The sequence below is a fragment of the Eretmochelys imbricata genome, chromosome 4, assembly GCF_965152235.1.
Source record: "Eretmochelys imbricata isolate rEreImb1 chromosome 4, rEreImb1.hap1, whole genome shotgun sequence".
Taxonomy (NCBI): domain Eukaryota; kingdom Metazoa; phylum Chordata; order Testudines; family Cheloniidae; genus Eretmochelys; species Eretmochelys imbricata.
The window spans coordinates 87,515,362-87,530,329 of NC_135575.1; the positions used below are offsets into that span (position 1 = coordinate 87,515,362).

Genomic DNA, 14,968 nt, shown 5'->3' on the forward strand with positions numbered 1-14,968 from the left:
ATTTGGTCCTCTGCGTTTAAATTAAATATTCAGATAATATAATGCCTATAATAATATCTGGTCAGCATGGGAAACAATTTAAAGTTATGATTCAGAAAATTTATGACAAATAGTCAAGGCTGAGATTTTCAGATCATACTTTATAAGACACATTTATAAAAAGTTTATAAAGGGCTAGTCAGTGATCAATAGATATTGGAAACCTACTACAGGTATGAGTAGCATTAGAGACTGTCAGCAGCACATTCGTGGTAGGTTTTATAGAACGTTTAAAGCCATGGTTATTTGGCTTGGCTTGTTAGACTCTAACAATTGATTAACCATTATTAAAACATCTATTAATCATTTATTAACCCTTCATAATTTTTTTAAATGTAACCTTAATATAAAATGTGATTTTTTTTTCAAATCTTCCCTAAGAGAACTGGATGCTCAATTGCCATGAAAACTAATGGGAATTTGGTATCCATATCCCCTAGGTAACTTTAAAAATTTCAGTCCGTGGCACATAGCAACACTTACATTAACATTGCCCAGGGTTTTTCATTCTAAAGGGTCATTTTCAGGTTTCTCAAAGTTTTAAATTTTGGGGTGAAGTTTGATACATTTGCTCTCTGTCCCAGAATGATTTCTGTTCTGAACATTTCACCAAAAACAGATGAGCCATTTTCAAGCATAGTAAATTACATGGTGGGAAAAATGCATTTTTTCTACAAAATCAAAAGATCTGCAAAATGAAGGTGATAAAAATGACATTTGGCAGGGCCAGAGCCTCTAGGACATGTGCTTTTCGGAGGTCTCGTGAACATTAGATCTGATTTGGCTGAGTTATAAGAGTTTAAAAAAAGATACATCACATATGCACACTGTTTTTTGTTACACAATATAAAGAACAATCTGCCAGTGTTCCTTTGGCATTGCACATGCATGTGTAAATAAACCGAGTAGAAATTTCCACAAAAGCTATTCTCTATCACGCACATACTGAAGTGCTTTGCTAAAATTGAACCTTAATCTCTCTGTATATTAGGCCTTGTCTAACCACAAACTTGCATTGGTTTAATTGAAATTGTTTTTCAAACTAATTTAATTAGTGCAAAAGGCTCTGTGGACACTCTTATTCCAGTTTAAACCAGGCTTATTTTGGTTTAGTTAAAGTCAGTTAGGAATTGGTTTAAGTTAAACTGAAATAAGCTACTCTTAAACTGAAATGAGTGTCTATACAGCAGTTTGCACCAGTTTAACAAAATCAATTAAAAAACCCAATTCAAGTTAAACCAACACAGCTTTCTCATGTAGACAAGCCCTTAGTTCCCCATCTCTAAAGTGAGGACAATAACACTACCCTACCAAACAGGAAGTTGTGAGGCTAATTTTATTAATGTTGAGGCACTGAGACACTATGGTCATAAGAGCTTTTCATAGAATCATGGAATCTCAGGGTTGGAAGGGACCTCTGGAGGTCATCTAGTCCAACCCCCTGCTCAAGGCAGGACCAATCCCCAATTTCTGCCCCAGATCCCTAAACGGTCCCCACAAGGATTGAACTCTCAACCCTGGGTTTAGCAGGCCAATGTTTTTTAATGTAAGGTTTTTTTGAGATATGATACTATAATAATAATAATTGTAATACTTGTAATAATAATAATAATTAATTGAGTTTACAACTCAAGTAAAGCAGTTTAAAATGTCATATACTGTACAGTACAACATACTCCCAGAAAATTTTTTCAAAAGCAGTTTTTGTCTGGGGTTGCCAGTTTTGGTTGGACCTATTCTTGGAGGTTTCATCACCTGACATAATCTTTAAGTAAAGATTAATCTTTAATTCCTGGAGATTCCAGGCTAATCCTGGAGGGTTGGCAATCCTATGTCTTGTCATCAGTGGTATGGAAGTTGAATATCAGTTTCTATTCTACATATTTCTAACAATAATTCTGTGGCAGAGGTCTGATTATGTTCTATTCTATCCTGCTGACAGGAGAGCTTCATAGAAGACATCTTCTCTAATTCAGACCAAATTCACATTTCAGTTCTGTCAATGTAATTGAGAGCCAAATTTGTCCTACCTTTTATATTGTCTGTCTTGTCCATATTTTTTCAAGGACCAGTGCAGCCTCAACATTATCCCAAGCCTGCTTGTACCAAAGTCAATGGGAGTGAATGAGGTTTTTGTTTGGTTTTTTTGTTTTGCATTTTTGCAATTTTGTGATTTCCTAGCCTCTGACTATCTTTGCATGAAAATATATTTTCAGTACTCATTCAAATGAATATTGGTGATCTATTGAAAGTGGCGTGCAAGGGGGGGAATGATTTTGTGCTGTCTTTTTTGGGTTTTTTTTGGCTTGTTCATGATGGGTAAAGAAAGTATGAGTTTCCCTGCCCCCACCAAAATAATTTCCCCCCCACTTATTTTAAATATAGTGAAAATAGTGCCTGGGGGATTTTAAAGGGCTAAATAAAACAGATTTAAATTAATGCAGATTTTATTGTTACTTTCTTTTGCAGTTTCCTGAGAATGAAGATTTTGAAACTGTTTAATTTCATCCTTGCAAATTGCTTAATAACGGCCATTGGTAACTCGGTAAGTTTTACTAATTCCAATCGTATTTATAATGCCCTTGTTTATTTCTAACAGTATAGGAGAGGTCAAGAATAAGTTACATCATTCTTATGTCTAAATTTTCCTCTAGCAATAGGTTAACTTCAAAAAGTTCAGAAGGATTGTTTGGAGAAGCACCCAAAAGTTTGGGCGATATAACAAACATCCAAATCAGTCAGATTTCTTGGATCTGGAAATCTCCTGAGATTGAGCTTTGTGGGAGCAGACTTCTGTGGCAGTAATTCCTGTTGTGGTCAGGCTAGAACTACCACAAGAACAGTCTCTCAAATTCTTACATTCTGGCACTTCCGTTTCTAGTTCTGGTAGAAAGAAGAGTGGAAACAAATGAAAATTAAATCAAATGAAGGGGGAAAGTCTAGGTTTGCTTCATTTCTGTGCAAGTTCACTGACCGCAGTGGAAAAAATCATTACATTAGCATGAAGTCCATTTTCTTTCTTTTAGTTTTTGGTGGGAAGCTTCTGGACTCTGGTTGACTTTGAAGTAAATAAACTGGGAGCACTGTAAAACTAATCCCAGGGTTTTCACCAATTCAAGGATGCATACCATTTCATCTCATTAAAGTCCTCAAAAAGAGGAAAATACAAATGAAAATTCAGTGAAAGATCCTTTAAGTCCTTAGCCTAATTTAAAGGTGTCTTTTACTGCAAGGATGTTAGTTCCTAAAGAGTTATAAAATGAAGAAATAAAGGGTACATGTGCATATTAATAGCATCAACTGGGTTAAATATGGGACAATGTGTCCAAGAATAGATCTGTCAGCAGCCCTTGAATAATTGCTTCTAAATGTATAGAATAAACAATTGTAGTCAGTAAAGCAGACAAAAGAAGCTATGTTCAATCTGGTTTAAATCAGTGGCACTACTATTCAATAGAGACAGAGCCACAACCAAATAACATTTCTCTAATTATTATAGTATCATAATATTTTTGCTTTGATTCATGTGTTGACTAAAGAAAGGAAATGGAAAAGCAATCTGTTTTTGCCAAAGATTCTTGTACTGGCTGGGGCCAGAGTCACCATTTTATTACTCTACTTTTACACTGGACTAACTCCAGTGATTTCAGTGGAGTTATCCTGGGTAAAACTGGAGTAACAGGCCCCTAATCTACACATCTGAGAGCCAGGCTGATCCACATTAAAGTTATAGAACTGGTTTCTGATTGTCCCCATGGGAATAGGTCTGGTATTCCAGATATGAGACCCTTATTATTGCTGCTCATCAACAAAGCCTTATAGGTCCTGTTTGGAGTTCAGCGAAAGAGAGACCAAAAACTCGAAGTTAATACAGTTCATGCATAGCTAGACAGATATTGTTTTATTCTTTTTCTGGTCAGTCAGTTTCTTATTACAGTACTAGCTGTCCAACACCGCTGATAGGCACCTAATATCCACTAACATGGGGATCTTTGAGCTCTTGTATCCAGGGTATTTTTACATAGTGTATTCCAGTTTCTACCATAACTGGCTACACAAGGTGGAAAGCAGTGGAGATTATTCAGGCTCTGTGTTGGTCTTTCACTTTCAAGGGCTCTAAATTGCAAATATTTAAAGTAAATAAAAAGAAAACTTCAGTTTAAAATCCAAAGTTTAGAATAACAGCATGTAGAGACTTAAAATATCTTCAAATGATACTGATAAGTAATTTAGACTCAAAATAAGTGATAGACCTCCATTTATTTATGCCCTCCAGATTTGAATTAATCTTTCCCTCCCTAAAAGTCTCTTCTGTATTATCAAGATTATATAAAATAAACATTAACTTCCAATTATTGCTAATTTTCTTGGAATCTTGGGGTATGTCTACACTACGAAATTAGGTCGAATTTATAGAAGTCGGTTTTTTAGAAATCGTTTTTATATATTAGAGTGTGTGTGTCCCCACAGAAAATGCTCTAAGTGCATTAAGTGCATTAACTCGGCGGAGTGCTTCCACAGTACCGAGGCAAGCATCGACTTCCGGAGTGTTGCACTGTGGGTAGCTATCCCACAGTTCCCGCAGTCTCTGCTGCCCATTGGAATTCTGGGTTGAGATCCCAATGCCTGATGGGGCTAAAACATTGTCGCGGGTGGTTCTGGATACATATCGTCAGGCCCCCGTTCCCTCCCTCCCTCCATGAAAGCAGCAGCAGACAATCGTTTCGCACCTTTTTTCTTGAGTTACCTGTGCAAACGCCATACCACGGCAAGCATGGAGCCTGCTCAGGTAACTGTCACCGTATGTCTCCTGGGTGCTGGCAGACGTGGTACTGCATTGCTACACAGCAGCAGCAACCCCTTGCCTTGTGGCAGCAGTACAGTAGGACTGGTAGCTGTCGTTGTCATGTCTGACGTGCTCCTGGTCGCCTCTGTGGGGACGAAATTTGGAGTGACTTGACCAGGTCATTCTCTTTAGTCCTGCAGTCAGTCCTATTGAACCATCTGATGGTGAGCAGGCAGGTGATACGGATTGCTAGCAGTCCTATTGTACCATCTTCTGCCGGGCAGGCAAGAGATGTGGATGGCTTGCAGTCCTTCTGCACCATCTGCTGCCAGCCAAAGATGTAAAAGATAGATGGAGTGGATCAAAACAAAAAATAGACCAGATTTGTTTTGTACTCATTTCCCAACACCGCCCCTCCCCGCTGTCTAGGGGACTCATTCCTCTAGGTCACACTGCAGTCACTCACAGAGAAGATGCAGCGAGGTAAATCTAGCCATGTATCAATCAGAGGCCAGACCAACCTGCTTGTTCCAATAAGAACAATTACTTAGGTGCACCATTTCTTATTGGAACCATCCGTGAAGTCCTGCCTGAAATACTCCTTGATGTAAAGTCACCCCCTTTGTTGATTTTAATTCCCTGTAAGCCAACCCTGTAAGCCATGTCATCAGTCGCCCCTCCCTCGGTCAGAGCAACGGCAGACAATCGTTCCACGCCTTTTTTCTGTGCGGACGCCATACCAAGGCAAGCATGGAGGCCGCTCAGCTCACTTTGGCAATTAGGAGCACATTAAACACCACACGCATTATCCAGCAGTATATGCAGCACCAAAACCTGGCAGAGCGATACCGGGTGAGGAGGCGATGTCAGCATGGTCACGTGAGTGATCAGGACATGGACACAGATTTCTCTGAAAGCGTGGGCCCTGCCAATGCTTGCATCATGGTGCTAATGAGACAGGTTCATGCGGTGGAACGCTGATTCTGGGCTCGGGAAAAAAGCACAGACTGGTGGGACTGCATAATGTTGCAGGTCTGGGACAATTCCCAGTGGCTGCAAAACTTTCGCATGCATAAGGGCACTTTCATGGAACTTTGTGACTTGCTTTCCCATGCCCTGAAGCACATGAATACCAAGATGAGAGCAGCCCTCACAGTTGAGAAGCGAGTGGCGATAGCCCTGTGGAAGCTTGCAACGCCAAACAGCTACCGGTCAGTCGGGAATCAATTTGGAGTGGGCAACTCTACTGTGGGGGCTGCTGTGATGCAAGTAGCCCATGCAATCAAAGATCTGCTGATATTAAGGGTAGTGACCCTGGGAAATGTGCAGGTCATAGTGGATGGCTTTGCTGCAATGGGATTCCCTAACTGTGGTGGGGCCATAGACGGAACCCATATCCCTATCTTGGCACCGGAGTACCAAGCCGGCGAGTACATAAACCGCAAGGGGTACTTTTCAATAGTGCTGCAAGCTCTGGTGGATCACAAGGGACGTTTCACCAACATCAACATGGGATGGCCGGGCAAGGTACATGACGCTCGCATCTTCAGGAACTCTGGTCTGTTTCAAAAGCTGCAGGAAGGGACTTTATTCCCAGACCAGAAAATAACTGTTGGGGATGTTGAAATGCCTATAGTTATCCTTGGGGACCCAGCCTACCCCTTAATGCCATGGCTCATGAAGCCGTACACAGGCAGCCTGGACAGTAGTCAGGAGCTGTTCAACTACAGGCTGAGCAAGTGCAGAATGGTGGTAGAATGTGCATTTGGACGTTTAAAGGCGCGCTGGCGCAGTTTACTGACTCGCTTAGACCTCAGCGAAACCAATATTGCCACTGTTATTACTGCTTGCTGTGTGCTCCACAATATCTGTGAGAGTAAGGGGGAGACGTTTATGGTTGAGGCAAATCGCCTGGCTGCTGGTTACGCGCACCCAGACACCAGGGCGGTTAGAAGAGCACAGGAGGGCGTGGTACGCATCAGAGAAGCTTTGAAAACCAGTTTCATGACTGGCCAGGCTATGGTGTGAAAGTTCTGTTTGTTTCTCCTTGATAAAACCCCCAGCCCCTTGGTTCACTCTACTTCCCTGTAAGCTAACCACCCTCCCCTCCTCCCTTCGATCACCACTTGCAGAGGCAATAAAGTCATTGTTGCTTCACATTCATGCATTCTTTATTCATTCATCACACAAATAGGGGGATGACTACCAAGGTAGCCCAGGAGGGGTGGTGGAGGAGGGAAGGAAAATGCCACACAGCAGTTTAAAAGTTTACAACTTTAAAATTTATTAAATGCCAGCCTTCTGTTTTTTGGGCAATCCTCTGTGGTGGAGTGGCTGGTTGGCCGGAGGCCCCCCCACCGCGTTCTTGGGCATCTGGGTGAGGAGGCTATGGAACTTGGGGAGGAGGGTGGTTGGTTACACAGGGGCTGTAGTGGCGGTCTGTGCTCCAGCTGCCTTTGCTGCAGCTCAGCCATACACTGGAGCATATTGGTTTGATCCTCCAGCAGTCTTAGCATTGAATCTTGCCTCCTTTCATCACGCTGCCACCACATTTGAGCTTCAGCCCTGTCTTCAGCCCGCCACTTATTCTCTTCAGCCCGCCACTTACTCTCTTCAGCCCGCCACCTCTCCTCCCGGTCATTTTGTGCTTTCCTGCACTCTGACATTATTTGCCTCCACACATTCATCTGTGCTCTGTCAGTGTGGGAGGACAGCATGAGCTAAGAGAACATTTCATCACGAATGCGTTTTTTTATCTTTCTAATCTTCACTAGCCTCTGGGAAGGAGAAGATCCTGTGATCATTGAAACACATGCAGCTGGTGGAGAAAAAAAATGGACAGCGGTATTTAAAAAGACATATTTTATAAAACAATGGCTACACTCTTTCAGGGTAAACCTTGCTGTTAACATTACATACATAGCACATGTGCTTTCGTTACAAGGTCGCATTTTGCCTCCCCGCACCGCGTGGCTACCCTCTCAACCCTCCCCCCTCCCCGTGGCTAACAGCGGGGAACATTTCTGTTCAGCCACAGGCAAACAGCCCAGCAGGAACAGGCACCTCTGAGTGTCCCCTGAAGAAAAGCACCCTATTTCAACCAGGTGACCATGAATGATATCTCACTCTCCTGAGGATAACACAGAGAGATAAAGAACGGATGTTGTTTGAACGCCAGCAAACATACACTGCAATGCTTTGTTGCACAATGATTCCCGAGTACGTGCTACTGACCTGGAGTGGTAAAGTGTCCTACCATGGAAGACGCAATAAGGCTGCCCTCCCCAGAAACCTTTTGCAAAGGCTTTGGGAGTACATCCAGGAGAGCCGCGAATGCCAGGGCAAATTAATCCTTTCACATGCTTGCTTTTAAACCATGTATAGTATTTTAAAAGGTACACTCACCAGAGGTCCCTTCTCTGCCTGCCAGGTCCAGGAGGCAGCCTTGGGTGGGTTCGGGGGGTACTGGCTCCAGGTCCAGGGTGAGAAACAGTTCCTGGCTGTCGGGAAAACCGGTTTCTCCGCTTGCTTGCTGTGAGCTATCTACAACCTCATCATCATCCTCATCTTCTTCGTCCCCAAAACATGCTTCCGTGTTGCCTCCATCTCCATTGAAGGAGTCAAACAACACGGCTTGGGTAGTGGTGGCTGAACCCCCTAAAATGGCATGCAGCTCATCGTAGAAGCGGCATGTTTGGAGCTCTGACCTGGAGCAGCCATTCGCCTCTCTGGTTTTCTGGTAGGCTTGCCTCAGCTTCTTAAGTTTCATGCGGCATTGCTTCGCGTCCCTGTTATGGCCTCTGTTCTTCATGCCCTGGGAGATTTTGACAAAGGTTTTGGCATTTCAAAAACTGGAACGGAGTTCTGATAGCACGGATTCCTCTCCCCATTCAGCGATCAGATCCCATACCTCCCGTTCAGTCCATGCTGGAGCTCTTTTGCAATTCTGGGACTCCATTCATGGTCACCTCTGCTGATGAGCTCTGCATGGTCACCTGCAGCTTGCCACGCTGGCCAAACAGGAAATGAGATTCAAAAGTTCGCGGTTCTTTTCCTGTCTACCTGGCCAGTGCATCTGAGTTGAGAGTGCTGTCCAGAGCGGTCACAATGGAGCACTCTGGGATAGCTCCCAGAGGCCAATACCGTCGAATTGTGTCCACAGTACCCCAAATTTGACCGGGCAAGGCCGATTTAAGCGCTAATCCACTTGTCAGGGGTGGAGTAAGGAAATCAATTTTAAGAGCCCTTTAAGTCGAAAAAAAGGGCTTCATCGTGTGGACGGGTGCAGGTTTACATCGATTTAATGCTGCTAAATTCGACCTAAAGTCCTAGTGTAGATCAGGGCTTGGTTAAGTGATTCACTTAAGGACTAAGAGTCATGGGTTCTGGACTCTGTCAGTGACTCGCTGTGTGACCTTGGGCATATTATTTAACTTTCTATGCCTCAGTTTATCCATCTGTATTATTATTTATTGCTTGTATTATCGTAGCACCTCGGAGACCTGGTCTAAGACTGTAGATCCTTTGTGCAAGGTACTGTACAAACACAGAACAAAAAGACAATCCCTGCCCCAATCTAAGTATAAGCCAAGAGACAGCAGAGATACAGACAGACAAAAGGGGAGTACAAGGAAACAAAGAGAATATTGGTCAGCCTCAGAGGCTGTGGTCTCAGCATACTAGCAGCCTACCATTGTCAAGTTTTTTGTAGCATCACAGCAAAGGAAAGTTTTAAATAGGGATCAGAAGGAGAACAGTTATGTTTACGGGAGCTCCTTTCAAGAGTGAGGGGCAGCAGGAGAAAAAGCACAAACGTGTTTGTTTGAAAATTTAACAAGGGGGAATGGAGGCTGATATTATGGGCTGATCAGAGGCAAGAGGCAACCTTTTGACATTGAATGAGAGATGATAAGTTGGGGGGCAGGGGAAATAGGCCATGAAGGGCCTGAAAGTGAAGACAAGTAGCTTATTTTTATACAATAGAGATGTGGGAGCCAATTAAGAGATACAAAAAGAGAGAGAACATGGTCAAAACACTGGACTAGGAACATGATCTTTGTAGCAGCATTCTGAATGGATATGACTGGGACATGACTGCATTTCTCAAGGCCAGAGAAAAGGATGTTGCAGTACCTGAGACATGAAATTATGACAGCCTGGATGAGAGTTTTGGCTGTGTGAATAGATCGGAAAGGCCATATCTTAGAGATGTTTCACAGAAAGAATCTGCAAGATTTAGACATAAATGGACATGAGGAGTCAGAGAGAGGTCGGAGTCCAAGATGATGCCCTGGTTATGGACCTGAGTGGACAGGTAGAATGATGGTGATGTCCTCAGTGATCAAGAAAGGAGATAGCAAGAAGGATTTTGTGGGAAGGGAAAGGAGAAGATTAAGAACTCTGTTCTAGCCATGTAGAGCTTGTGCTAGAATCATAGAATCATAGAATATCAGGGTTGGAAGGGACCTCAGGAGGTCATCTAGTCCAACCCCCTGCTCAAAGCAAGACCGATCCCCAATTAAATCATCCCAGACAGGGCTTTGTCAAGCCTGACCTTAAAAACTTCTAAGGAAGGAGATTCCACCACCTCCCTAGGTAACGCATTCCAGTGTTTCACCACCCTCCTAATGAAAAAGTTTTTCCTAATATCCAACCTAAATCTCCCCCACTGCAACTTGAGACCATTACTCCTTGTTCTGTCATCTGCTACCACTGAGAACAGTCTAGAGCCATCCTCTTTGGAACTCCCTTTCAGGTAGTTGAAAGCAGCTATCAAATCCCCCCTCATTCTTCTCTTCTGCAGACTAAACAATCCCAGTTACCTCAGCCTCTCCTCATAACTCATGTGTTCCAGTCCCCTAATCATTTTTGTTGCCCTCCACTGGACTCTTTCCAATTTTTCCACATCCTTCTTGTAGTGTGGGGCCCAAAACTTATCTTGTAGTGTGGGGCCCAATATCTTCATAAATGATCTGGAGGATGGTGTGCATTTCATCCTCAGCAAGTTTGCAGATGACACTAAACTGGGAGGAGAGGTAGATACGCTGGAGGGTAGGGATAGGATACAGAGGGACCTAGAGAAATTGGAGGACTGGGCCAAAAGAAATCTGATGAGGTTCAACAAGGACAAGTGCAGAGTTCTGCACTTAGGACGGAAGAATCCAATGCATCGCTACAGACTAGGGACCGAATGGCTCGGCAGCAGTTCTGCAGAAAAGGACCTAGGGGTTACAGTGGACGAGTAGCTGGATATGAGTCAACAGTGTGCCCTTGTTGCCAAGAAGGCCAATGGCATTTTGGGATGTATAAGTAGGGGCATTGCCAGCAGATCGAGGGACATGATCGTTCCCCTCTATTTGACACTGGTGAGGCCTCATCTGGAGTACTGTGTCCAGTTTTGGGCCCCACACTACAAGAAGGATGTGGAAAAATTGGAAAGAGTCCAGCGGAGGGCAACAAAAATGATTAGGGGACTGGAACACATGAGTTATGAGGAGAGGCTGAGGGAACTGGGGATGTTTAGTCTACGGAAGAGAAGAATGAGGGGGGATTTGATAGCTGCTTTCAACTACCTGAAAGGGGGTTCCAAAGAGGATGGCTCTAGACTGTTCTCAGTGGTAGCAGATGACAGAACAAGGAGTAATGGTCTCAAGTTGCAGTGGGGGAGATTTAGGTTGGATATTAGGAAAAACTTTTTCACTAGGAGGGTGGTGAAACACTGGAATGCGTTACCTAGGGAGGTGGTGGAATCTCCTTCCTTAGAAGTTTTTAAGGTCAGGCTTGACAAAGCCCTGTCTGGGATGATTTAATTGGGGATCGGTCCTGCTTTGAGCAGGGGGTTGGACTAGATGACCTCCGGAGGTCCCTTCCAACCCTGATATTCTATGATTCTATGATGCTATGATTCACATCACCATCGGAAGCTCAGGCTGGGTTTCTGCTAAAGGAGTCTGTGAAGTTGCATGCTGCAGGATATACACCCAGAAGGGCCTGAGTGGTAGCCCCCCACAGCCCACTGATTGGCTCATGCTGGTATATAGGAAGTCATCATAGAAAGCTGTCTGAACAATGATGCAAACTATTTGCTTGCTTCTGCTCCAGACCTTGTCTTGCTGTGAACCACAGACTCTGCTACTTGCCTCCTCTATGCAACTCAGCACCTGACCCTGACTTCCAGGCATCCTGACCCTGCCTGACCTGATCTGACCCTGACTCCGCTACTTGCCTCCTGTCTGCAACACAGTGCCTGACTCTAACTTCCTGGCATCTTGACCTGGCTTGACGCAACTCTGCTACTCATCTCCTGACTGCAGCTTGGTAACTGACCCATGCAGACAGACTGCCCAAGGCCCAGCCCTGACACTGAGACAAGCTGAGATTTTAGTTTGGACAGAAAGAGACAGGTCTGGAGCAGAGAGGTACTACACTGGCTAGTCTACACTGGCCACAGCAGCACTTTAACGTGGCTTGTGTAGTCACAGCAGAGTGCTGGGAGACAGCTCTCCTAGCATTCTAAAAAACTACCTCCAGGAGGGGCATAGCTACCAGCGCTGAGAGCACGGCTCCTAGCGCTGGTGCCCCTGTCTACACTGGCGCTTTACAGCACTGAAACTTGCTGCCCTCAGGGGTGTGTTTTTTCACACCCCTGAGCGAGAAAGTTGCAGTGCTGTAAAGTGCCAGTGTAGACAATCCCTAAATTGTAGAAATAGTAGTTAAATTTGTGTTTGTAGATGAGATTACCCAAAGTAAATAGATGGTGTAGAGGAAGAATAGAAGAGGACAAAGTACGGAGCCCTGTGGAACCCCAGAGAAAACTGAGGATATCCTCCAAAGAACCTTCTGAAGGAGCAATTAGAGAGGTAGGAGGACAATCAGGAGAGGGCAGAGTCATGGAAGCCAAGGGAGGACAAGATTTCAAGAAGAAGAGTATGGTTGACTGTGTCGAAGGTGGCTAACAGGTCAAAGAGAATGAGGATGGAGTTCTGATCCTCAGCTTTGGCTAAAAGGTCATCTGTAAAATTATGATAATACTTCTCTACATCCCAGGAGTGTTTAGAGACTTAATTAATTAATTTTTTAAGCACTCAGATCTTCATTTGAAATGCACTATAGAAACAAAAAATATTGTATAATTTTTAAAAATAATTATTAAGATCCTATATGGCTAAATTTTACAAACCCTCTAACTTTGTCACCCACAGTTTTGCTTCTGCAAAAACTGACATTTTTGAGTGCAAATGCTTCTGTGCATGAAAACTAAGCAGCTAGATCTCTAACTGATTGACATGGTCATGCAAGTGCTGTGTGTGTGTGCAAGATCCACAAGCAGTTCTGTGTGTAAAACTGTTGGAGCAAATGTGGCACCTGTGTTGAGGGCACTTCAAAAATTTGGCTCATATTATTCCGGGCTTTGCTAATGAAGAGCCAGCAGAGGGAGCATGAGCATTTTACACTTACATCAAACAGGATAAGAAATACAATCAAAACTACTAGTATGCTGTGAGGCAAAAGTGCCCATTCCCTGAAGCTGAAAAAAATACTGTCTCTCATAAGTCATCTGTAAGAATTTTGCAGTAAGAATCACTTGACCAACAAGGACCATCTAATAAGTTTCAGAGTAGCAGCCGTGTTAGTCTGTATTCGCAAAAAGAAAAGGAGTACTTGTGGCACCTTAGAGACTAACCAATTTATTTGAGCATAAGCTTTCGTGAGCTACAGCTCACTTCATCGGATAAAGTGAGCTGTAGCTCACGAAAGCTTATGCTCAAATAAATTTGTTAGTCTCTAAGGTGCCACAAGTACTCCTTTTCTTTTTTCATCTAATAAGTGACGCTTATCAGCTTTTCAGGAGTATATTACTGTATTGTCTATCATTGTGCCCATTGTTACTGACACCTGGAAAAGATTTTCAAGGCACTATTCAAATAAGTTAGGGCTCTGGGGGTTAATAGGCCACTGAAGGGCTTGTGTGTGTCTCTGGTGAGTTTTAGGATTTGGTCAACTAGCTCATCTCACAACTTCTTGTGGCCAAAGGTCCTGCTGCCTGCTCAGCATGGCTTAGGTGCAAGCAGCCAGCTGGTACGGAACTTACTCCATAGCTGAATCTGGTCCAAAGATTTTTATGGAGTTTCAAAAATGCATCACACTGGCACATGCAGTAAACCCTCTGCTCTTCAACAGGTTCCTGAAAAACTACTTTATCCTGCCATATGTGTTCCAGGCTGCTAACCATCATCATTATATACTGGATTACAACACAGTACGAATTAAATTAAAAGCAAACATCTGAGATACAACACAAACATTTGGAATGAAGGCATGTGATCAGGATTGCGCTCCAGAGCCAACATGCCTGAAGCAACAAATACTCATCTAAGGGAACCTTGAATATTAAAAGAAAATAACATTTTATATAAAAAAATCATTATAACAAACCCATTTGAAGTGATTCTTTATCTCTTGCCTAAAAAGATCAACTCTTCTCTCTTTTCAATCTCCTACTCTAAGTTGGTCAACAAAGTGAATTGCATCGTCTAGAATGAAAAAGCAATGCGGTCTGGCCTCCTGTAATAATCTTGAGTCTTACCAGAAACAATGGGCCATGTCTATGTAAAATGGATCATGAGTGTTTATTGGTTGTAGTAAAAGCCCCTCTTCTTTTTAACTAATGCTAAAGTATAATCATGTGTTAACTTTTCAGTTTGTGGAATCTTATGAGTGCTGTGTGTCTTAATTAAGAATCCTATTCTCAGAGCTGTACAGACATTAATGATGGTGCTGATTCACCAACAAGGAAGCAAATCTATAGAGAAACATGCTGGTTTGTGCTGCATTTGGATGCACTGGAGGGAACCTATGTCTGTCAAATTGAATAGGACAAAATTAGTATGGAAAGACATTTGGTTTTTTTGCAACAGTGTGAAGTGAGTGCAAAACACTACTATTATGTTCACGGCATACACAAAGAGAAATTAAATAAAAACATAGATTCTCTTGCAGGAAGGTTGCAGCATCATGCTTCATTTCTTAGCTCTAGATCCCCCTAGCCAACAGGCAGGACTAGGATCCCCCCTCCACCACCACCATTCAGACTGATAGCCTGTGATTCCAACACGGTCTTCAATACACCAAAACTACCAGATC

General features: G+C 43.2%; 1 protein-coding gene across 1 annotated transcript in view; it reads left to right on the forward strand.

The window, feature by feature from the left end:
• Positions 1–14,968, forward strand: part of FGL1 (fibrinogen like 1) — a 64,358-nt gene that overhangs the window by 28,096 nt on the left and 21,294 nt on the right. The window contains exon 3 of the mRNA XM_077815576.1: positions 2,509–2,584. Coding sequence (XP_077671702.1) covers positions 2,519–2,584 — 66 coding nt within the window. The 5' untranslated portion in view covers positions 2,509–2,518. The remainder of the gene's footprint in view (positions 1–2,508; positions 2,585–14,968) is intronic.